Source organism: Myxocyprinus asiaticus, chromosome 23 (assembly GCF_019703515.2).
Source record: "Myxocyprinus asiaticus isolate MX2 ecotype Aquarium Trade chromosome 23, UBuf_Myxa_2, whole genome shotgun sequence".
Taxonomy (NCBI): domain Eukaryota; kingdom Metazoa; phylum Chordata; class Actinopteri; order Cypriniformes; family Catostomidae; genus Myxocyprinus; species Myxocyprinus asiaticus.
Window position 1 is genome coordinate 13,163,426 of NC_059366.1, and position 26,306 is coordinate 13,189,731.

The 26,306-nt window shown below is 39.3% G+C and overlaps 1 protein-coding gene across 1 annotated transcript in view; it reads left to right on the forward strand.

The window, feature by feature from the left end:
* Positions 1 to 26,306, forward strand: part of LOC127413650 (uncharacterized) — a 47,875-nt gene that overhangs the window by 9,826 nt on the left and 11,743 nt on the right. The window contains exons 2-3 of the mRNA XM_051650943.1: positions 1,970 to 2,766; positions 14,514 to 14,678. Coding sequence (XP_051506903.1) covers positions 1,970 to 2,766; positions 14,514 to 14,678 — 962 coding nt within the window. The remainder of the gene's footprint in view (positions 1 to 1,969; positions 2,767 to 14,513; positions 14,679 to 26,306) is intronic.

Sequence of the window (26,306 nt, forward strand, 5' to 3'; positions counted from 1 at the left end):
ACTTATGTCAGGCTAATCTAAGGCAAAATAAGATATTGCATCATGGATTTATTCAGGCATCCAGGTGTTGTATACAGAAGGCAGAGCCCATGAGAAAGGACAGGCACAAAAACACAGGCACTGTTTTGAATGGGAAGAAACTTGGACCAGAAGCAAAGTTTGGATGACCTCACATAACTGAAATGCTATCACTGTTTTCACAGAGTCACTTTCCAATGTTGAAACAAAAAATTATCACAACAGATTATTTTCTCACCAAACACATGGGTGGGCTTCAGGCTGGGATTTGGGATGGCTGCTTATTATTCAAAGCAACCCCAACCTGTTTTGACCTATGAGAGTGCTGGGAACAACTGAAATGGTTATTCTTGTGATCGTTTTCAAGGCCTCATGAAAAGATACCTCAGTTTATGATTTCTAATCTCACAGTGTATCAGTGTTATGGCTCTGTGAAATTTTGGGGTCAAGGCTTAAAGCTCATAGACATTTCTCTATGTCTCAGTTTCCTCACAGTAGAAATTTAGTGGCGCATTTCCTTCCAAACATATTCAGAATGCCATAATGCTTCCTGTGAATCATCTGTGATAATTAGCCATCTGGTTTCCACCCACTGCAAGCTTCTTTTCACGCCTCATCCTGCCAATCAAATTCACCATGATTGTTTACCACGGTCAACCATGAGATCATCAAAAAAGACAAACAAGAGAAGACAGTTGATGGAAGATGCACACAAGGGCAGAATATTTTTCATTTGTCCTAACTGTGTCTAGAAGTACTTTACTAATGTGAATTTAAAGACCCCATGAGATGACAAGCTGTTTTCTTTGCTGTGTTGACATATGTCACATTGAAACAGAAAGTTGGGGCGAAGCATACAGTACTGAAGGTACCTTTTTTAATCTGGAAGCGAACAGCTGTTTCTATGATAAGAGTATGCACGTATCTACCAATGACTGAGCCAAGAACTGTTTTAAAGACCATATGAAATCAAAATAAATAAATTGAGTTTTTTAGCTTTTCGCTGCTGAAATGTAAGACAATAGGCGTCCCTTACGGACGTCTTCATTTCCGCCATTATATGGGACGACACGACTAATAAGGGACATTTAGCAACCCTAGTGGCAAGTGGTATTAGAGAGAGGGTACATTCTTACTCTAGAGAGCATTTTCTTAGAGAAAGACAGTGCATTTTACATGTGCATTCCACTAAAAATTTATTTTGTCAACTTTTAGGACTAGCATATAGATGTCCTCAAAGCTAACAGAGATAGACTTAAAGCCATAAAACTCCTATTTTTGTCTTTAAAACACTTTCAGTGGAAGATAATCAGTAAGACAAAGATAGACTTACACCTAAAATGTTTTGGATTTTCAATACTGAGATAGAAGAGGTCACATATGACTAAGCCCTACAATAACATAAAGTAAATGTACAGATTAAAGAGCAGGACTACTGTATATGACGCTTTGTGGTTCAGCACAGGGAACCATACCTGCATAGAACTGCTTTTATATCATTTAAATAATGGGAGATGAACTATGCAAAGTAATGTATTGTCTCAAAAACAAGCATTTTTCACATACCAGTGTTTTAAACATAACTTCAAAAGGAAGACTGATTATTTGTTCTTATGAATTATAGTGCCAATCTCAAGTCAACAATAGATGTGGATATTTTATTACTCTTAATACAACGGAAAGTTCTGATGGCATGAGCCACATTAAAAGTTATTGTAAAAATCTAATGAACTCATACCCGTTATGTATATTAATGTACATTGCGCCTAAAATACACCCCTTAACCATGGTAAAATCTTCATCATTATTAATTCCAATGTTTGTTTCCCTCATTTGTCTACCATGAAATACTTAGGCACAAATTTAAATCTTTTCTTAATGAGAACTTTGTTTTAGTAGTGTCACAGTACAATATTATTTATTAATGATCCTCTTTTGATTTATTTTGCAGGCAAAGGGGATATGGTGGTCGAGAATGAGGTTGTACTGACAAAGATGAAGTTCCTCAGTAACTTCCCTGAGAAACTCCTAAATGTTGAAGATTCCATTTCAACCATTTCAAATTCAATGTCTGAGCAGGATAACTCTGAGCCTATCCAGGCCACTGAGGTGATCTCCATCCACAGTGCTGCTCCTGAGCCAGCAGTACCTGAATCAAAAACATACTATCTATCTACAATTTTTACAGATACTACACTTCCTATGTTGTACAAATTTGAATCGGAGGACTCTGGGGTAGAAATGACTAGTGGAGCAACTTCCCCATCCACCCCTACAGGTTCAGAGCAAAGCTTTGTTGTCCACAGTAGAGAGTCTTCATGTGACTCTGGTAACTTGAACTCTCTTGTACCAGCCAATAGTCCTCTTGAAGAAAGTTCAGACTCTTTGGAAAATGAACAAACGTCTTGTATTTGTGTTGAACGAGATACTCTTGCCATTCTTGGAGATAGAATAGAAGATCAGGATGCTGTTGATGATTTAATGGACATCACAGCAGATTCAGAGAGGTCTGAGGACAGAACCCTGAGGTACACCAGAAAGCACTGCAAGAATGGCATAGAGAACATAGCAGAACAGGAGGAAATAACAGAGACTGCAATGGCTGAGGACACAAAGTCAAGGAACCAATGTTCTATTGAAGCTTGTGATGGCAAAACAGGACCCCAATTTCAACAAGAGCCTTTGAGGAAAAGCACAACGAGTGACAGTCTGGATGAGTACATGGAAGAGTGCTGCAGACTAAGTGAGGTAGTCATAACAGTTTACACATGTTTTATTGTTATTTACTTGACATAACAGTGTTACATCTACTTTTCTATAAACAAATGTGGTGAGCCTTAAGCAAACATTTAAATGCTATATCCACTACCAGTCAAAAGTTTTGAAACATTTACTCATTCTTTATTATAATTGTTTTTATTTATTTATTTATTTATTTTCACATTTTAGAATAATAAAGTCATCAAAATTATGGAATAACATAAATGGAACTATGGGAATTATGTTGTGACTAAACAAAATCCAAAATAAATCAAAACTGTGTTATATTTGAGCATCTTCAAAGTAGTCACCCTTTGCCTAGAATTTGCAGACATGTACTCTTGACATTTTCTCAACCAACTTCTTGAGGTATCACCCTGGGATGCTTTTTAAACAGTATCGAAGGAGTTCCCATCTATGTTGGGCAATTAGTGGCTGCTTTTCTTTATTACTTGGTCCAAGTCATCAATTTCAAAAACTTTTTTTTATTTTTTTTAAATTACATTTTAGTACTATAATGAAATAAATTTATATGGTGGCACAATTATATTTCTGTCTACAAAACTCATTTGAAACATTTAAGTAAAGTGTTTCAAAACTTTTGACTGGTAGTGTATACTATATATATATATATATATATTGTATACACACACATATTTATAAAGTATAACGTACACTTACTTGAATTATTATATATAATTTATACTGAATTATCTCTATTTGGGGGTCTTTCATTGATATATGTGGTTAATTGTGATTAATTCAATTAATTAAATGGCATATCATATAATTAATTTGATTAAATGTTATTGATTTAATCGATTGACGAATTGACAGCCCTATTTAAAACTAGTTTGCAAATGGAGTAAAAAAAAAAAAGATACTGTATATTCTGTATATTCTATGAAAATGCGTTTTTTTCCCACCCATAATTTTGCTTTTCAAGAAAATGTTAAGGATCTTTTGGTATCTGTACTGGAAAACAAGACAAAAATACTGTTTTTGTTTTTTTATACTGAATATTTTATTTTGCAGTGTGATCACAGCAGTTTAAGATCAGCAGTGTAAATAATGTTGGTCAAATTACTGTGTTTATACCTACAGTTTAGGGACATGCACACATCCTTTCTCATTAGCCATAATGACAGCCTTTCCACAAACTGACGTCATCAGCTCATTGAATGTGCATACTATGACGGAAAAGGAAACAGGATAAAAGCCTTTGACTAGTACTTCCATAGGAAAAAAAAAAAAAAAAAGAAAGAAAAACAAAAATCTTTCAGCATTTCTACTGATTTTCAGTGCTTAACATTAAACCACATAACATTTAAAGTGTTCTGATAAATATTATAGATACTGGAATAGGTGAAAATATTGTAAAATATAAAATATTAACATTTTACACATATTACACAGTCTCACGTAAAAGTTAATCCTATAACTTGTCTTTTTGCATGACCAGAGCAAATAATGTTATAGATAATCTCTTCTTAAATTAATGTATTAATAGTCAAATACATCATGTATGGATCGCCTTTGGTTGGTATATTTGATGGATAGTTTGGTTTTAGAATTTGGCTTACCAAATACAGTTCATGCTTTGAAGGTTTAATCTTTCACGTGTGTTGCAGCAACCAAATGGTGTATCTGATGATGTAATTGCCAATAACCACAACAGCCACAAAAGGTTATTCTGTGAGATAGAGTTGGATGTGACATCTGAGTTAAAGTACAGTACTGAGAACAGAGAGGATGTACTGTAGGCTGTGCTGCAGATCTTTCCCCTTTAATTGTGGCCGCCACATCACACAGCACCTGCTCATCTGTGTTGAGAGACCATATAGATGGCCACAGTGATTACAGCTGGAAAAACCAAAGTCTCTCTCATCTGGGCCGTGTCCCTCAGTCCACCATGCTCGTCCAAGCCTACCTGGGCGCATCAAACAGGTGTCAAATAGCTCAAATTACTCACATATTTATCCAAATAATGCCTCTTTGATAGCTCCGAGGTCTTTTGGTGGCCGGTGACTTGCCATTTTTTTTTGACGAATGGTCTACTTTATGGGAGCCGTGATGACAGGTAGTCAGGGCGGTAAACTCGGTCTTCATCATCACCTGTCACCACAGCTAATAAGCTAATTCCCTTGCCTGTTAAATGGAGCTCTGTGGCCTGAGGAAGAGGATATTGAAAAAGGACTATGAGCTTTTTTCCCATCCATTTCAAACATGGTGACTTCAAAGGGCCTCTCTCTTTCCCCCTCGTTTCTAATCTGATTTGTTTTCAACTTATAAGGGAAGGAAGGACATAGAGCTACAGTGAAGATTTAAATGTACAGCAGGTGTATACTAATCACAACAGAGTGACTGACGAGGAGGCCCGGATGGGACTTTTTTTCAGCCAGGTCTCATGAAATTTACGTGAACATGACAACATTTTTGCAATTCAATATTTACATGCTGTATATCACGTTTGGCTGCAGGTTTCCAGTGAAATGTCCAGCTGGGTGCGCCAAAAGCAAGTAAAATGGTGTCGTATTCGGACGAGGTTTTAAGGTGAATTTTAGATAACATTTTTTTAAATACCTCCCTAACCTAAAACTTTTGCCTAAACCTAACCAATTGTGTTTTAAAATATAAAAGAGACGTTTAAAAAATATATCCTTACCAAATCAACACCTAAACTTACCCATTAGTGTTTTAAAATGCAGAAGCAAAATGAAAAAGCACATTTTCTGAAGCAACCACATCATTTTGTGTCACTTCTATGACTCTGTAATGTGACGAGTCAGCTTGAGCTCATGGCTGGACTTGAATCGCAGTTCTCCGACTGTAAGTCTAACGCCTTATCAGGTGAGCTACCGTGCAAGCTGTTCATGTTGTAATAAGTGTATGTATGTAGGTTAGTCTGTAATACAAGCATTAAAATATATTGTTTTTAAAAAGATGTTTGAGTAAAAGTGTGTCGATATCATAAAAAAACAGGGTCTGAGTAATAGAGAGAAAAATAAGTATTTATAAAGTCATAATCAGCCATTAAAGTCATGATTTGAGTGAAAATGAATAAAACACAAAGTTGTAGCGCCTCTAGTGTTCATTTCACCTGGAAACTGCAGGGAATTGTACTTGGAGACACGTTTAACATGTTTTGCAAAAATGTATATAGAGACATGTTTTCAATATAAGACCAATTTAAGCTTTTTTTATATTTTCTATAAAATTCTACATAAAGGATTTAAACATGGTCAAAATCTGTTAAAGTTTAGTTCACCCAAAACGACAATTCTGTAATCATTTAATCACACACATCCAAACCATTATAATTTTCTTTCTTCATAAACACAATAGGAGATGTTCATGTTGCTCTCTTCCATTCCATGAAAGTGTCAAGTAAAAAAAAAAAAAAAACACCATAAAATTTGTTAGAATTCATGTGCTATATTGCTAATGATTTGATGCCATAAGATATGTTTGTGAACATATCTAATGGAAATTTAAGCCATTATTCACTGATAATTTTCTCAGCCACAGTTCTCAAATCACATTCACATTAAAAATGTCACATTAAAAAGTGCTACTCCGGGTTTGACGTCTATCATGGCAAACATCATATGTTCTCATGTGTCTATCGTAAACCGATAACAATGCGTCAGATTTGAAAATGTGCATATTCAGTTTAAGTGAAAGAGATTTGAGAGCAGTGGCGGAGGGGAAACAATTCAGCGGATAACTTCTGGTCCTGACAAATGCTATGGTATTGATATTGTATAGACTTCATAAGACTTGGAATATAGTCATATGGACTGCTTTTTGATAGTTTTATGCCACTTTTTTTTTTTTTTCATTTTTGGAGCTTGGCAGCTCCTGGTCACCATTTGCTTTTGTTTTATGGAAAAGAGCACTGTAAAAGTCCTGCTTAAGGGGCCATTCACATCAAACACATTTGTGTATCCATCTGCGCTGTTTTTAATAGTTTTTCGAACATGTGCTAGACATATGTCTTTGGCCACTGTGTCACGTCTAGCGCATAAGCTAAGACACTTTGTCAATTTAATAGAACTTCAACTTTTAAAATATCTGGAGACACCTCAATTCTGTTCCATTCGCTGCACCTAGCTTTTTTTAATGCAAAAATGCATTCGGTCTGAAGGGTCCCATATATCTATTTTTAAGTTTGATAGAAGAATGCCTTATGGGTTTGGAACAACATGGAGATGAGTAAATTTAGATTTTTGGGTGTGCTATCCCTTTAAATGGAGGTGAGAGTCCTGCATTCTTATTGATAGCTGAAAGCATAATCAAATTAGCCAAAATATTTAATCAATGAATACACAAGGGTGTGGGATGCATGGAACTTTGTGAATAACAGGCATTCCAGAGATTTCTGCAGTCAAAGATTCCTTCAAAAGGGATATTTTTGTTGATCGCAAAATTTCAAGATTGAATTGGGCATTATGAAAAAGGTGAAAGAGACGTATTTTACTCTAAGGTCTGAGTGGTAATCAAATGCATGTGTTCAGCTGGATGCCTGACAGCCTGCATATGTTAGTCTCTCCTCACGAGGGTCTATGGGACATTAAAAGCATTTTTGAGTCTGAGTTGACAGATGCATGCAGCAGAGTGAAATGTGGTGTCACGGTGGAATGAAGACAGTATTACTGCTGTTGCCTTCACTGTCCTCCTCACCCACCCTTGGACGGCCACATCTGAGGAGCTGAATTTCTTCGGCTGCAGCATATCAACACAGTCAATAAGCGAACATTTCCAGCATGCTAATGTGAGGCTTTAATCTAATGATGGATGAGGTATGGAGAGCAGCGCTGTGTATGCCATATCCAACCTCAAACTTTTGGCTGACATCCTAAAATGTGATGTAAGAGGTCATGAAACTTGAAGGATTTTCCAATGCTTTTCAGATGCACAGAAAAACATGGGATATCAACACATCTTCTTGGTCTAGCAGGGCACCTTTGGATAAATACACAAATTTTGTTTTGTGAGACATAATATAAGCCAACAATATTAGTTCTGTAATCATCAGTATGATCAATGAAAATATAGTGTTAATTTGAAGCAGAGCACAAGCTCCATGTATCTCCTCCAGGATTTCACTGTAACACCTATGAGTCCAGTATGTGGGTTGGCAATGAACCGTAAATTAACCAGCAGGAAAAAACTTGGATTAATAGACCACCACCTTGTGGGTGGTTTTTGACTCTTCTCAGCATTCAATCCATAAGATTTATGTGTCTAGGTAATATATTGAATATTCTTGGTATATTTACAATTATTTCACAATATAAAATTAAGCAACACTGTGAATATAGCATTGATTTCAATGCACTTTTTATTAGGCCATTGAGTTTCTAAAGACTAAAGAGTTTTTAGAAGACTAGTTTTGTGATCCTTATGAGAGCATTAAGACAGAGATGATTTAATAGCATTTCTTATTTAAACTTCAATAGCAAAAACAGTTAGAGTTGGTAAGTTTGATCAACCTTTCTCACTCCTGGGGCAAAGCAGGGTAGTTTGGATAGTACTGAGTATACTTAACAGCAATGTTATATTATACTTATAAATATATTAGTGTGGTTATATTACACAATCATATCAATTATTTTAGATCCCCTAACCCAACCCCATTCCTTTTTTTTTCTCCCCGATTTGGAATGCTCAATTCCCAATGCGCTCTAAGTCCTCATGGTGACTCGCCTCAATCCAGGTGGCGGAGGACGAATCTCAGTTGCCTCCGCGTCTGAGACCGTCAATCTGCGCATCTTATCACATGGCTTGTCGAGCATGTTACCACTGAGACATAGCGCATGTGGAGGCTTCACGCTATTCTCTGCAGCATCCACGCACAACACAACCACAGAGGTCGTTCCCCAGTCTCTGCCTGTACTCACAACCACGGAGGTCGTTCCCCAGTCTCTGCCTGTGCTCACGACCACGGAGGACGTTCCCCAGTCTCTGCCCATGTTCATGACCACGGAGGTTGTTCCCCAGTCTATGCCCATGTTCACGACCACGGAGGTCGTTCCCCAGTCTCTGCCCATGTTCACGACCACGGAGGTCATTCCAGAGTCTCTGCCAGTGTTCACGACCATGGAGGTTGTTCCCAAGTCTCTGCCCATGTTCACGACCATGGAGGTCGTTCCCAAGTCTCTGGCCATGCTCACGACCATGGAAGTCGTTTTCCAGTCATCCAGGACTCTTAGCCTCGAGCCTCCCACGGCTCCGCCTTCCAGGGCTTCGCCCCTCGAGCCTCCCATGGCTCCGCCTTCCACGGCTTCGTCCCACGTCATGGCCACCAACCCAGCATCCCACGTAATGGCCGCCGAGCCGGCGTCCCACGACATGGCCGCTGAGCCAGAGTGCCACGTCATGGTTGCAGAGCTGGCGCCACCTTCTGCCCTGGATCCCGATGCTGCTCCATGCCATGTCACAGCAACACCTGAGTCTGCTCCATGCCATGTCACAGCCACGCCACAACCTGCTCCATGCCATGTCACAGCCATGCCTCAACCTGCTCCTTGCCATGTCACAGCCATGCCTGAGTCTGCTCCATACCATGTCACAGCCACGCCTGAGTCTGCTCCATGCCATGTCACAGCCACGCCTGAGTCTTCTCCATGCCATGTCACAGCCACGCCTGAGTCTGCTCCATGCCATGTCACAGCCATGCCTGAGTCTGCTCCATGCCATGTCAGTCACACCTCAACCTGCTCCATGCCATGTCACAGACACCCACTCAGCCTGCTCCATGCCATGTCACAGCCACACCTCATCCTGCTCCATGCCATGTCACAGCAATGCCTCAGCCTGCTCCATGCCATGTCACAGCAACACCACAGCCTGCTCCATGCCATGTCACAGCAACGCCTCAGCCTGCTCCATGCCATGTCACAGCAACGCCTCAGCCTGCTCCAATCCATGTCACAGCAACTCCTCAACCTGCTCCATGCCATGTCACAGCAACGCCTGAGCCCGTCACAATAACGCCTCAGTCTGCTTCATGCCATGTCACAGCTGAACCTCAGTCTGCTCCATGCCATGTCACAGCCAAGCTTCAGTATGCTCCATGCCATGTCTCAGCCAAGCCCCAGACTGCTTCATGCCATGTCACAAGCAAGACTCTGCTCCACGGTCCAGGCCCGCCTCTGCTCCATGGTCCAGGCCCGCCTCTGCTCCAAGGTCCTGACCCGCCTCTGCTCCATGGTCCAGGCCCGCCTCTGCTCCACGGTCCAGGCCCATCTCTGCTCCACGGTCCAGGTCCGCCTCCGCTCCACGAGCCAGCGCTCACGCCTGCCACGGCCAACGAGTCAGCATCCACGCCTACCATGGCCAAGTCAGGATCCTGTCGTACCATGTTACCACGTCATGCCATGTAGCCACATCAAGTCATCACGGCCGCCCCCACCCCCAGCTCCCTCACAGTGAACTTTGTGTTTATGATTTGGGACGTCAGGAGCCACCCCTAGTAGGGGGGGATATGTCACATTTATGTGTTTTGTTCTTGTTTTCATGTCTTTTATTTTAAAGTTTAGTTCCTGTTCCTGTTCCTGTTCAGGTCATGTGGTTTCATGTCAAGTGATTTCCTGTTTCCTCATGTGTTCCAGGTCATGTGATATCCTGTTCCCCTCAGTGTTCATGTGTCTTATTTTCATTGGTTCATTGTCTTATTATTAGTTCAGTCTTGTGATTGGTTGTCTTGTTTAATTGTTACCCCTGTCTGTGTATTTAAGCCCTCATGTTTGCCATTGTCTCTTGTTAGGTATTGTTAATGTAACATTGTTGGTGTACGTCGTGTTATTGTTCCACCAAGCCAAGTCAAGTCAAGTATAGTCTAGTTCATGTTAATGTTTTGTTTTTTAGTCAAGTTAATTTAAGTTCATGTTTATGTTTAGTTCACGTTTGGATTTACAGTTTTTGGATTCACTTATGTAAATAAACTGCACTTGGGTTCTTCAAATCCTCATCGTCTTGTCTTCCTCCTCTTCAGCCTACCACAACGTTACTATTAAAATTAATGGGAGAAATTGGAACGCTCAACCAAGAAGCTCTAGCACTCAATGGATGTAGAAAGGAAGTCCCGCCTTACAATTAAAAGAGCCAGTCACCTTTTAGATACAGACATCACCTGTCGATCAACTCTATAACGCACATGCACATTAGCTATACAAGCTGGAAAAATTACGTTTTTTAGCGTAATATGAGGTAAAGAATCACAATTTATGATTCCAGTATTGTCAGATTTAATTGCTGATTTGAAATATGTTCTTTGATCATAATGTTGACCAACCATTTTTGAAATTTTGGTCTTTCTCCATTCAAGTAGATAGGAGTTGCACTGGCATGACTGTCCAGTCGAGAGCTGGATGTGTTACGCCAGACACCCGGGGATTGTGGAATAAAAACTTAAATTTGTTCTTCACACAATGAGACCGAAAACATGAAACACACCTGGAACCGAACAGGTTGCTTCAGCAGAGCAGAATGTGTACATAAAATAACAGATTAAACATTAACCACTGTAAACTAATAAATGTTGCTGATTAAACATTAGCCTACCATTTTGAACAAGCATGGCTGATTTCAAACATAATGAAAATTAAACCCTAACATATAATGTCAAAATGACAAAATTGTACCCCAACATATAATTTCAGGATGATACAAATCTGATTCCCTTCGCATCAGTCTTTGAAGCAGAACATTTCTCATTGAAAGTTGTGCACTTGCCGGATGCGTCGGAAGATGTTGAGGTGCTGGGCTCTTGCAAAAGTGGCAGTATTTGATCACTCGGGAGTGAGAACGGTTGGTTTGATTCATTTCTGTGAATCAGTTCAATCTGTCCATTCCAATGTACTGTATCGGTTCAAACTCAGATTCAATGATTCGTTTGGCGTTATCACTCAAATAATTTTCACAGAAGTCTCTTTTTGGCATTTTCTCATATTTAAAATGTTTTGGTAACACTTATGGTAACATACGTTACATTAATTCAATCCATTAGTGAACATGAACTAACAATGAACAATATATATATATATTTTAGCAACCTTGGTTAATGTAAATGTCAACATTTTTTTTCTTTAAAGTTATTAGACATCAACATTATTAGTTAATACATAATGAACTTGTTAGTTCATGATACCAAATGGATTTACTAATGTTAACAGTTTCTTATTCTAAAGTGTTGCCAATCTTTTAGTAGATGTAGGTGTATATTTCACTAATTAGTGAAAAACAGTATGTAAGACATGCCTTGATTATTTTAACTAGATTTTTAAATGTTAAGGATTATTAGCTCATACACTGAACATTTTGAATCTACAAGTCAACAACAACAAAAATCACTCTTTTAAACCATTTCAGTACAATTTTGTAAATACATTATAAAATCAGGCAATTAAAATGACAAACACAACAGGCTAGTTATATAGTCAGCATTCAATCCAACCAAGAAGCTTGAGAAAAGGTCATGGTCAAGGGAGTAAAAGCGTGATCTGCTGAGGATCTCACACTCCATCAAAGGAAGTGAGTGATGTCAGCTCCTAGCTCTCTTTTTAGCTCTCTGTCATGTCTCTATTGTTTAGCTTCTGTTCCATTAATTCTGGGCTTTGGGACTGGATTGGACGTAAGTGGCACGGAAAAGCTTTTTGAGAGGAAAAAAGATAGAGACCTAAACTCACATCCTGCTTTTGTTGGGACACTTTTTGGAATGTTAGTGATTATATAAATATTTGTTTTAAATTTCCTTTGATTTTTTTTTTTTTTTTTTTTTGGGAAAACGTGAGCATCTGCAGCTTTACAGCCGAAGATGGACAAATGAATCAACAAATAAACAAGACCCAGCACCCTTTCCCAGAACAATATCACACCTCTAAACTAGATTGCTGCAGTTTCAAGAGCAAAATAAATATTCAGACTCATTTATTTTCTCAAACTTTGAGCTGTACATTTGCAGGATAATCTCAAAGTATGTTTTTCTATAATTTATGACTTGAACGCCTGGTACAAATTTACGTAACAGTGTCAGTTTTGGTGGAAAAAATATGAATGATGTTTAACTCTGGAATATTATCAGATCTGGAATGTGTCAGAATGTTTAACGTAGGTGCAGCGAACTGGTGGGCAAACTGTATTTTGCAATCATTCTAATAGTGTTTAACTAACTAATTTGTCTAAATGTGTTTTCAAAGCTGTAAAAATCTCATTAAGAATTCCTCTGTGATTGTAAAAATAGCTTTAGTGTTAAACATGGGTGGAGCTCATCTTGGACAGTGGTGCTTGCATCATTAGTTTGAGTCAGCCTCTTTGTTCTTGGGAAACTGGTCCAGCTGAACACATACAGTCAATGCTTGTAGAATGATTTTGATCAGTTACCGTAGGGACATTGGCTTTACTGTGTACTCATTAGGACTTTAAGCGAGCCATTGGCTTTCAAATAGTAGGATGTAGTTCATACTTATCATGTTTATTTTTAAAACAAAAGTTGCTTAATCCCCTATGGTGAACTTAAACATCTTCAGTAATCCCCTTATTTACTGCCTACCTATTGTTCAGAGAGGGGTGTCCTTCCCCAGGAATACAGCCATAGTGTCCTGCATGAATGTTTTTACAGACCTGCCTTTTGTTGTCTATTTTGAAAAATTTGCATTTTTATGCATTTTGCAGACACTTCTTTTCCAAAGTTATTTACAATGCATTCAAGCTATTATCAGTATGTTTTCCCTGTAATGATCGCTGAAAAATAAGTAGTTACTGTTAACAGATTTTTGTAATTTCTTGTAATCAGATCACAGTTACTGGCTTTCAATGATGTCAATACATTACTTACGTTACTCATTTTTCTAAGATAATTAATATTGTTTTCATGTTATACATTGTGCTAACGTCAAGCGTTCGCGTCGCTTTTGGTGCCAATGGGCCAACTGCCTGCAATTCGTCTCTTTTTTTTTGCATCACATTTGGTGTGGGCCTTTACACAGGTTATTTAAACCGCATCTATGACTTGATTATAATGGGGAAGTTCTAGTTTTGTCGCATTGCTCATTTGCAATATATTTACCATCTACATAAGTGAGCTGCACAACATGTAACAAATCCAAAATAATTCCAAATTGCCGTCTTTGATTTTCACTTTTGTTCTAAAGCTTCTTTTCGAGTTCAGCACTATTTTTCATGTGCCACTGCGAACAGAGGAGAAACATAAAGCAAGCATCTGGGGATTGGACAGTTTAAAACTTAGGATAAGTTGTCATAATTGATAGGACTGTATACTAATTTATGCATTTCTAATTCGCAATACCGTTTCATTGCTCAACAGACATGTCTGGGATTGGTTGGAATGCTCAAACGCTGCAAAAACACATTGTAAATAGAAATCTTTGATGCAACAGGAGTAGAATGGAATGCTGTTTTCATCAGTTTTCACAATTAGTAGTAATCGTAATCCCAATTACTTTTTTGATTTATTGAGCAGCCCAAACTGGTTTCCTGGGAATCAAACCCATGACCTTGCTGTCCCTAGTGCCATGCTCTGCCAGGTGAGCTAAAGGAATGTCAAATAACATCAGATAACAAATACAAAACAGTCTAACAGCTGCTGAGAAAATCAGTACATGCACAGTTATTTGACTGTTCAAGAACCTGGCAAGCAGTACTGGTCTTCAAGTACTATGTAATGATAGTCGCCCATAATGATTTTGCCTCTGTTGTGTCTTGTCAACCAGGTGAATCAGGCCAATCAGGCCAATCCACTGGGCTCTGGACTGGGATACCTGGAGCACATCTGTCAGCTCATAGAAAAGATCGGGCAGCTACAGGAACACAACATCCGACTACAGAAACAGGTCTGTGGCCTGCAGAAAGAAGGCAGAGTGATCAAAACTAAAGAGGTATGATCAACCAACTGCCTTCACTACACCACAGAACATTCAAGTCAAGTAATTTTATCTGTATTGCACTTTTCACAACAGACATCGTTTCAAAGCAGCTCAAAACAGAAAAAAAAAGCTGTACTGTCTTAGAGAGAAATTCATCTTTATAGTCTTAAAAATAATGATTCTAATAAACCCAAAAAGGGTTTTACAGCCTGAGGAGAAACTTTTTAAGTTCTAAAAATAACATTTTATTCTCTATTTCTTCAAAAAACCTTTGAACTGATGCTTTTAAGATTCCAGAAACCGACACAATAATCTGTAGAACCTATAATGAAACATCAATAACTTTTTAATCTTCAAAATACCATTTTGCCAACTTAAGAATTCTACACAACAAAAAAATGGTTCTTGATAAGAAGAGTGTTCTTTGCTGAACCTAAGAGCCATTGAAGAACCTTTATTCGAAACCTTAATTTCTGCCTGATTAATCAAAAATGCGTAGATCTAGCTTTGAAAACATGTCATACTTCTCTGTCTGAAGAACTCTTGTGAAAATCTATGGGCATTGCTGTAGGTATGGGCCAGAGAGATGACAGATCTTGTAACTTTGATTTGTTGTGGGTTAAACCCTGTATTGATGCCTTGGGCAAAGGACAATTGGCCCATACTGTTTCAGTGTAAATGCAGCTGTTTTTAGGCATTTTTGGGTGGTTAGTCGTGATAGATAAATGTGTATTTAATAAATAGAGCTGCTGGGTTCAATCCTCTTTACCCACACACAGATGGGGTAAACATTTCAAAGGACCTGATGTCACCTCACATGGATTTAATTTGTTTTTGTTTTTTTGTGTCATGGACAAAAGTCTTTCCTATGTTTTGTTTGACGGGTCATTTTTAAAGCTCTCTCAGGCATAAAATATGTTTTGTCTGATAAAAGATATGTTTAAAAAACAGACAAGCACTGATACACGCCAAACTAAAATAAATATGTCAAATTGAATGAACCAAACATGGTAAACTAAACGGCTTATGTCACAAAGCAGTTATTTACTACAGTAAGCCAAAATATAAAGGAATTTGGGTAAATTGCTCACATTTACAGTAATTAAAAGTAAAAACGTGTAACCCATAAAAATCTGACCTCAGTGCTGAATTGTTTTTTCTATTCCAGAACACCTGGCCTTGAATGTTATCACCCCAAAGCCAGGGAAGAAAAAACATCAACACTTTTTTTTTTAAAAATTGTGAAGTTACGGGTGTTTTTCTAACACGTCAGTCTTTGTTTTCCACTTGGGATTCGTATACCGCTCTTGAATTAGTAACATGACTCCAAAATGTTGAGGCCAGGAATAGACCCTGCCTTTTTGGTATGTAAGTAAAAAAGCCCAGGTTAGGTTCGGTGCAAGCTACAATAAATGGTTAAACCTATATCAAAGAGGAAAATCGTATTGTACATGGCCCAAAATTATTCATGACATATTTTTTGGCTAAAATCAATTTTTTTCTTTTCAAATAATATAATCACAAAATATTCCAAAGCCTTGTATTCTTAGTTGGTACCCTTTGAAGCTCTGCTCTAGATGAATAACAATCACTGTATACTTTCAAAGATGTGGCAGGTCTTAATACAACTCATAATCTATTTCATGACTGAGATGAACACAGCACACATTTTCATTGTGAAGAATTATGACAAGACAATGTGTAATGGAATACATAATGTATATCCCAAGGTGACGCACGCTAGAATTTTTACAAGAGTAAAATGTATTTAACAGACCCTCCCCTTTGCCCATCCCTAACCCAAGCCTCCTCTTACTGACTAAAGGCTTGTGACAGTATATTGTGTAGACATCCTCCTGACCTCTGGACGTAGAACCTTTGAATGAGAGCAGTTTTGTTCATGGTTTTTCAGAGAGTCAGCTCTAAACAGGTTCTGTCAGGTTGGGCTCTGAGGCCAGAAAAAACATCCACCGTCACAGTGAATGAGCTCAGTGGGGGCTTGCACTTCAAAGTCATCAAAGAAAGCGAGAGAGAAAGAGGCAAAAGAAAGAGAGAACATTTAAAAAAAACTTAAGAGCACAAGTTCATTTATGAAAACCAAGTGTGCGTTTCTAGTAAACATTTTGCTTCAGTCCTTTTTCAGAACCGGTTCTATGTAAAAAAAAAAAAAAAAAAATTATAATACTGTGATCTAATTATTTTAATGATGTTCGGTTCTGTTAATGATTCTTGACCATCTGATTTGAATGTGTACAGAACTCTGAACTAAAATAATCTCACACTGCTTCCTGCACCGCTATTTAGCAGGCAAATCTATAGCACTTCGGCAAAGGAAATTACGTTTTAGTTGTGAGTAAATAAAGTATATACATGTCTATACATAGACAACACATAGACAATAGACACCACTATTCAACATAATGAATATATTCCGATTATATTGTCCTCGCTGGTTACACACAAAAACAAACATACAGCGCTACCAGACTGATTCGCAAACAAATGAATCTAATGAGCCCAATCTTTCAATCTGATCTTATGAGTATTCATATGTACTGCATCCTTGTGTAAAGTGTGGTTTTAGCATGTTTATTTTAATTTCCGTTTGCATAGACACTGTAAAGTACTGACTGACCAAAATGTCGGTGTTTATTCAGCAATTATCATCATCTCCATCCACCATAGTAGTGAACTGTAAAGGCTGTAAAGGCCTTTTCACACCGAAGGCGAGCCAATAATTTACATTTACATTTATTCATTTGACAGACGCTATCCAAAGCGACTTACAAAAAAGGAATAATACATCATAAGCGATTCATCTTAAGGATGCAGTGGTACGAAAAGTGCTGCATTACAAAGTTTCACTAGCATCAGAATAGTAGTATCCGAGACAGATTAGAGTGCAACAAGAATATATATATATATATATTGAATAATGTACAGATTTTGCTCTTATGGAAAGAAATTGGTACTTTTATTCACCAAAGTGGCATTCAACTGATCACAATGTATAGTCAGGACATTAATAACGTGAAAAATTACTATTACAATTTGAAAAAAATGTTCAGAACTTCTTAAACTACTTCAAAGTGTTCTCATCAAAAAATCTTCCACGTGCAGCAATAACAGATTTGCAGATCCTTGGCATTCCAGCTGTCAGTTTGTACAGATACTCAGGCGACCTTTCACCCCAGGCTTCCTGTAGCACTTGCCATAGATGTCTTTTCAGGCACTTCTCACACACCTTACAGTCTAGCTGATCCCACAAAAACTCAATGGGGTTAAGATCCATAACACTCTTTTCCAATTATCTGTTGTCCAATGTCTGTGTTTCTTTGCCCACTCTAACCTTTTCTTTTTGTTTTTCTGTTTCAAAAGTGGCTTTTGCTTTGCAATTCTTCCCATAAGGCCTGCACCCCTGAGTCTTCTCTTTACTGTTGTACATGAAACTGGTGTTGAGCGGGTAGAATTCAATGAAGCTGTCAGCTGAGGACATGTGAGGTGTCTATTTCTCAAACTAGAGACTCTGATGTACTTATCCTCTTGTTTAGTTGTACATCTGGCCTTCAACATCTCTTTGAGTCCTTGTTAGAGCCAGTTGTCCTTTGTCTTTGAAGACTGTAGTGTACATCTGTGTATGAAATCTTCAGTTTTTTGGCAATTTCAAGCATTGTATAGCCTTCATTCCTCAAAACAATGATTGAATGATGAGTTTCTAGAGAAAGCTGTTTCTTTTTTGCCATTTTTGACCTAATATTGACATTAAGACATGACAGTATATTGCATGCTGTGGCAACTCAAAAACAAACACAAAGACAATGTTAAGCTTCATTTAATGAACCAAATAGCTTTCAACTGTGTTTGATATAATGGCAAGTGATTTTCTAGTACCAAATTAGCAATTTAACATGATTACTCAAGGATAAGGTGTTGGAGTGATGGCTGCTGGAAATGGGGCCTGTCTAGATTTGATCAAAAATGACTTTTTTCAAATAGTGATGGTGCTGTTTTTTACATCAGTAATGACCTGATAATACTTTGTGATCAGTTGAATGCCACTTGGTGAATTAAAGTACCAATTTCCTTCCGAAACAGCAAAATCTTTACATTATTCCAAACTTTTGACTGCCAGTGTGTGTGTGTTGTGTGTGTGTGTGTGTGTGTGTGTGTGTGTGTGTGTGTGTACAGTGAAACCAAAAGTCCGGGAAAGTGTTTTGGTGCCTCTTTGTGTTGGTACAACAAGGCACTGCTCATTAGCAGACCACAGGCTTCTGGTGGGAACATAGCTCTGCAGAAATGATTTTAGGAATACTGGAGCAGACCCAGTGACTGTTCTGTATGCCAGCATCAGAACCTTGAATTTGATACTGGCATCAACCGGCAGCCAGTGAAGAGAGACAAGGAGAGGTGTAACATGCGCTCTCTTTGGTTCATTAAAGACCAGACGTGCTGCTGCATTCTGGATCATTTGCAGGGGCCTAATTGCGCATGCAGGGAAGCCTGCAATGAGAGCGTTACAGTAGTCCAGTCTATTTATGACAAGTGACTGAACAAGAAGTTGTGTGGCATGTTCAGGGAGGAAGGGTTTTATTTTCCTTATATTGATGAGTGTAAATCTATATGATCGTGCTGTCTTTGAGATGTGGTCTGTGAAATTTAGTTGGTTATCTGTGAAATGGAGTTGGTTATCGATGATTACTTTTAAATTTCTGACCATTTTGGAAGGCGTTATTGTAGCTGGACCCAGCTGTACGGTGATGTTGTGTTCAACAACAGGGTTGGCTGGAAAGACGAGGAGCTCAGTCTTCGCTGGGGTAAGGTGCAGGTGGAGCTCCTTCATCCAGGCCGAGATGCCTGCCAAACAGGCCAAGATTCGAGCAGTCACCGTAGTGTAGTTGGTCTGGAAAGACAAGTAGAGCTGTGTGTCATCGGCGTAGCAGTGGTAAGAGAACCCATGTGCTTGATTGATGGGTTCCAGTGATGTTGTGTATATAGAGCAGAGAAGTGGCCCAAGCACTGAGACCTGAGGTACCCCAGTAAGATGTTGATGGGACTTGGATACCTCACCTCTCCAGGCTACCTTGAAGGACCCACCTGAGATATAGGACTTAAACCAGTCAAGTACAGTTCCTGTGATACCCAAAGTAGAGAGGGTGGACAGTAGGATCTGATGGTTGACTGTGTCAAAGGCTGTAGAAAGGTCCAGTAGAATCAGGACAGATAATCTGGATCCAGCTCTCGCCTGTCTCAGTGACTCAGTGACAGACAGCAGGGCAGTCTCGGTGGAGTGTCCACTTTTGAAGCCTGACTGATTGTCATCCAGCAGCTTGTTCTGCAAGAGAAAGGCAGAGATCTGATTGAAAACTGCCCTTTCAAGTGTTTTCGCCATGAATGGGATGAGAGAGAGACTGGTCTGTAGTGTTCTAATGTGTGGGGTTAAGTGCAGTTTTTTTAAGCAGTCAGGGTTACTCAAGCCTGCTTAAATGTAGTGGGTAAAATGCCTGTAAGTAGAGATGTGTTAATTATGTGTGTGAGTGCAGGTAGGATGGAAGGAGAGATGGTTTGGAGAAGTTGGGAAGGAATGGGGTCAAGGGGACAGGTGGTGGGGTGGTTGGAGAGGAGGAGTTTAGAGACCTTAGTGTCAGTCAGAGGAGAGAACATAGAGATAGAAGAGCTGCATACAGGAGGTGGGTGTCTGAGAGGGTGTGGCGCTGAGAATGTATTGCTGATGGCTGTAACCTTATTAGTAAAAAATGTGTCGAAGACATCTGCTGTCAGTGAGGTGTCAGGCGGTGGAGGGGGAGGACAGAGGGGTGTGTTGAATTTTCTAAATAAGCTGCGAGTGTCTGTGGTGCTGTTGATCTTGTCCTGGTAATAGGACGTTTTTGCAGATTTAACGTAATCTGATAAAGATGCAAGCAGAGACTGATACTTACACAGATCTGCTGGATCTTTAGATTTCCACCATTCATCTCAGCCACCCTGAGGTCAGTCTGATGTTCACAAAGAAGTCAGAGAGCCAGGAGCTGGGAGGTGTCATACATGCTGGCCTAGAGGAGAGAGGACAAATACTGTCTAGACAGGTTGTTAAAGTAGAGCCTAGTGTGTCTGTGGCAGTGTTTACATCCAGGGTGGAAAATAAGTTTTGTGTGGGATGAGAGGTAGAGACAGCTGTGGAAAGGCATGTGGGTGAAAGAGAACAGAGGTTATGACGAAAGTAAACCAAGGGCGGAGTCTTAATATAGATGGGAGAGTCATGTTGAATTGAACAAAGTAGTGATCAGAGACATGTAAAGGAGTAACAAGAATATCCATGTTGGTACAGTTACATGTAAAAATGAGGTCCAGCTGGTTGCCCGATCTGTGAGTTGCTGTGGTGGTTAGTCTTTCCAAGTCAGACGAGGCCAGAAGAGCATGAAGTTCAGTGGCCTGGGGCTTGTCTTGGTGTATGTTAAAATCTCCAAGAACTACAAGTGGCCTGCCATCTTCAGGGAAGGAGAAAGTTTGCCAGCTGACATGGAGCGGATAGATGACAACAAAATGGATTTTTGTGGGTTGCATTTTAGTAATAGTATGGAATTCAAAAGAAGTGTTGTTACATAGAGTGGAGTGTGGTGAAAATGTCCAGTTGTTTGGAATGAGCAAACCTGTTCCCCCACCCCTACCGGTATGTTGAGAGGTGTGAGAGAAGGAAAATTGTTAGAGAGAGCAGGGGGTGTTGCTTTATCCTCTGGACGTATCCATGTTTCTGTCAGTGTGAGGATGCTGAGGGTGGACTGTGTGGCAAAAGCTGGAATGAAGTCAGATTTGTTCACAGCTGACTGGCACTTCCAGAGCCCAACTGAAAATGAGAGCGGAGTAGGTGTTGATGTGCAAAGTTGCCGTAGGTTGTGAGGGTTGCGTTGTGTCCTGCGTCTATATCATGTAAACTGTCTGTAACAGATAACAGGGATGTGCTTGAGGGCACATGTTATGTGTGGAGTAGACATATGGGAATGTATAAGGAAAATAGTAAAACAATTAAAAAAAAAAAGATACTTAAGTGCTATGGTGAGTGGCGGCTTGTCTGTGTCCTTGCTCGATGGACTCGCACAGGTGGACTCGCTGGTCTTTACACAAGTAGGGCTTCACACGAGGAGGGCTTTACATGAGGAGGGCTGCCACTTCTGCTGCTGCTTCTGCATCAGTATTCACATAAAATATATACACGCTGCTATCTGGTTTTTAAGTGAAAAAAGCTGGACATGCCTTAATTCTGCTTAGCACAACAAAGCTAGTCATGTGGGTAACCAAAACTAAGGGTTGCACAAGATGACAAAAGCGGGAACAAACGCAAATTCAGTACACCGTCAACAAACAATACTAAAGTTTAGCAATAAATAATACTCTAAAACAAGTGAAGCACTGTTAGAGACACACTAAAAACATTGCTAGTTTCACAAACAGTAAAGAAACAACTCTAAACCTAACAGTGAATACCCTAGGACAAGTCAAAACAATGTAGCACACACACACATGCTTAAATGATGCTAGTTCAACACAGTACAACACAGTAAACAAACAGCACAAATCTAGCAATGAATACTACTCCAAAACAAAGTGAAACAATGAAATAAACACACACTTACACGCAACTGCAGGCTCCTGTAGATAGATCGCTCCACAATAATGAGATACAAATCGCAGACGAAAGGCCTTTTCACATAGATAGCGACGCGAATGATCACCGTTAGCACATTCACACCTTTACAATAGGTGGCGCTAATCGACAAGCAATTTTTCACCGGTACGGTAGGTAGCTCAATGCACCTTTGAGATAGTCTGACCTCCGCCCATCACAATGAGAGGAAAATCCACTTGACAAGTTAACAAACCAGTCAAGACAATCAAACAAGTTCGAGTTCTCCAGTGAGCAGAACGAAAAAAGAAAACAGATTTCTCTACAAGCTGCTGCAGTGATGAAGAGTTTGTTGTTGATTTGCTCAGAGAGAAAGAAAACATTTGAGACAATTTCACAAACTATTTCAGTTCACCTGCTGGACAAGTTGACTGGCAGTATTATCATGTATACACAGTCTGAAGGGTGATTAGAAAAAATCTAGTGTAAAAACAATATTCACGGTTAAAACATGTTATCATTTGGAAGTTGGTACAATAATGATTATATGCCACTGTCACGCATACTGTATACATTTGTGTTAAGTACATTTGTTTAAAATCACTGCATAATACTCACACATATAATGACTGTTAAAACAGATGTTGTCAATTGGAACAATACTGAATGTATCTTATTGCCATATACATTTACTTCTGCTATACATTTGCTCAAAACCCTGTATGTTACTAATTAAACGTGATGACATTTAAATATTCCAGGAGTCTACAGTATACATCGATCAGCCACAACATTAAAACCACCTGCCTAATATTGTGTAGGTCCCCCTTGTGCCACCAAAACAGTGCCAACCCGCATCTCAGAATAGCATTCTGAGATTATATTCTTCTCACCACAATTGTACAGAGTGGTTATCTGAGTTACCGTAGACTTTGTCAGTTCGAACTGGTCTGGCCATTCTCTGTTGACCTTTCTCATCAACAAGGCATTTCTGTCCGCAGAACTGCCGCTCATTGGATGTTTTTTGTTTTTGGCACCATTCGGAGTAAATTCTAGAGACTGTTGTGTGTGAAAATCCCAGGAAATCAGCAGTTACAGAAATACTCAAACCAGCCCGTCTGGCACCAACAATCATCCATGCGATTATCTAATCAGCCAATCGTGTGGTAGCAGAGCAGTGCATAAAATCATGCAGATACGGGTAAGGAGCTTAAGTTAATGTTCACACCAACCATCAGAATGGGGAAAATTTTTTGATCTCAGTGATTTGGACCGTGGCATGTTTGTTGGTGACAAATCAAACACACATCAAAAGTCAGGGGAACTCTACTGAAACGTCCCCCAGTCTCCACTACAATGGACCAAGCTGTCTTGCCAGTCTCCTTCCAGCCCGTTTTACTTACCCACCCTTAAACCCTCACAGCACGCTTTCATCTATAGTCATAAAAAGCATTCAGGACTCAATCAATATGCAATTACCACCATTGCAGCATCTTCTGTCTCAGTTGTTATTCCTTCACCTTGATCTCTTCAGCTGCTATCAGCCGTGACCAATCAGATGAACAGATAACCTCCATCACAGTGCAGCATTTTAAAGCTGGTGTTTTAGTTTATGTGACATTTAATGTGAATTCTTTCATCTGTAATCCATGTGCCATTCTCCTCTAAATAAATATTTAAGCATCTCCTATGTATGACAGGATACAAATAACATCCGGACAAGGTCTAAAGTGTCACAGCATTAGCTTAGCAACATTCTAATGCTAAACTAGTCTCTCATGCACATTGTGTGAGGAGCACTATTTGTATGATGCACTATGTAGAGCATTTCAGATCGTATTTCAGGTCACTTATTAGATTCCGTTTCAATTTGGATTGTCGCCTTAAAAGGTAGCCACCTATGTAGGCAGTAGACAGCAAGGCAGTTCACTAGGGACAGAGCCAATTTCATATTCTCCTCCCCCCCTCCCCCCAAAATGCCAATGCAAGGCTCTAAAGTATTTTTAAAAAGCACTACCCAAAAGGCTAAGTAATATTTACAGTGTAAATTAGGTTGGCAGGGAAATATGTAGTAACACTAAGAATAATTGGTAGACATAATGCTGTAAACCCTAAAATGACTGTAAAAATAATGATTTAAACAACTTTACAGCTCAAATAATACACAAGTTTTAACAGAGAAATTAGCAGAAGTGCTTTTATAAAATTATACGCTTCACATTTCTGCCTTAAGCTTTCAAAATTTGGCCCCATTCACTTCCATTGTAAGTGCCTCACTTCCATTTTAAGTTCCTCACTGTAACCTGGGACGATAAGAAATAATTTTTTGTGGTCATCAACATTATGCCACAAATGCTGTCGATTGAGCTACACTTGTAGTGAACCTGTAATATTCCTTTAAATTAAGGCAGCAATGCGATTAAATGTAGAGCAAATGGAAAAATGAAGAACAATCTCTCATGTGTGTCTCCTCTAGAGTTTCAGAGGAGATCTCAGCAATGCATCAAACTGTGCTCAGATTTGTCAAAATACCAAAGTCTGCAATCAAAAGTCACAAATCTCAACATGAACTCAAATCAGATCATGACCAAACTCTGCTATGCACATTCATTTAGCTCTATACATGTCCAGTATGCCAACATTTGTCTCATTTGTGTATATTTTTATTTCTCTTTTGAATTTTTGAGAAACATCTGAGACAAAGTTGATAACATACTTGATAGCATACCTGACCTTTCCATTTAATTTTTTCTCTGGATCTATATCAGATGAACAAAGCACAGGTAATATAAATCCAGTAAAATGAGATTTGGGACTAACCCTAAATTGTATTGATTTCTTTTACACATAAGAAATTTAATATGGAAATTTGTGAAGTTGGAGAGCTACCCAAAATTATTGATATGGCTTTTTAAAACTGAAATAAAATTCTACAACCCTTTTTAAAATGTTTTTTGCTTTCCCTTTTTTAGTCAATGCATGTGTTTGAGGGCTCTGGTGATTTCTCACTTGCAAAAATCTGAAACAGATGTCTATTCTACAGGCCAAGTATGTGCTATTTTAGAGTGATGTCCTTGACCCTTGGGTGTGAACATCAACAAATTGAATTTAAATTTCATAAAGTGAACTCTTCTATTCCAAATGGCCACATTTCCCTTTTGTTTTGTGGCGCTTCACCTATTCAAAACATAAAGCCATTGTTGGTATCTGTCCATAAATTCATAAAATAGATACACTATATTGCCAAACGTATTCGCTCATCTGCCTTTAGACGCATATGAACTTAAATGACATCCCATTCTTAATCCATAGGGTTTCATATGACGTCGGCCCACCCTTTGCAGCTATAACAGCTTCAACTCTTCTGGAAAGGCTTTCCACAAGGTTTAGGAGTGTGTTTATGGGAATTTTTGACCATTCTTCCAGAAGCGCATTTGTGAGGTCAGACACTGATGTTGGACGAGAAGGCCTGGCTCGCAGTCTTCGCTCTAATTCATCCCAAAGGTGCTCTATCGGGTTGAGGTCAGGACTCTATGCAGGCCAGTCAAGTTCTTCCACACCAAACTCGCTCATCCATGTCTTTATGGACCTTGCTTTGTGCACTGGTGCGCAGTCATGTTGGAACAGGAAGGGGCCATCCCCAAACTGTTCCCACAAAGTTGGGAGCATGGAATTGTCCAAAATCTCTTGGTATGCTGAAGCATTCAGAGTTCCTTTCACTGGAACTAAGGGGTCATGCCCAGCTCCTGAAAAACAACCCCACACCATAATCCCCCCTCCTCCAAACTTCACAGTTGGCACAATGCAGTCAGACAAGTACCGTTCTCCTGGCAATCGCCAAACCCAGACTCGTCCATCAGATTGCCAGATGGAGAAGCGTGATTCGTCACTCCAGAGAACGCGTCTCCACTGCTCTAGAGTCCAGCGGCGTGCTTTACACCACTGCATCCGACGCTTTGCATTGTACTTGGTGATGTATGGCTTGGATGCAGCTGCTCGGCCATGGAAACCCATTCCATGAA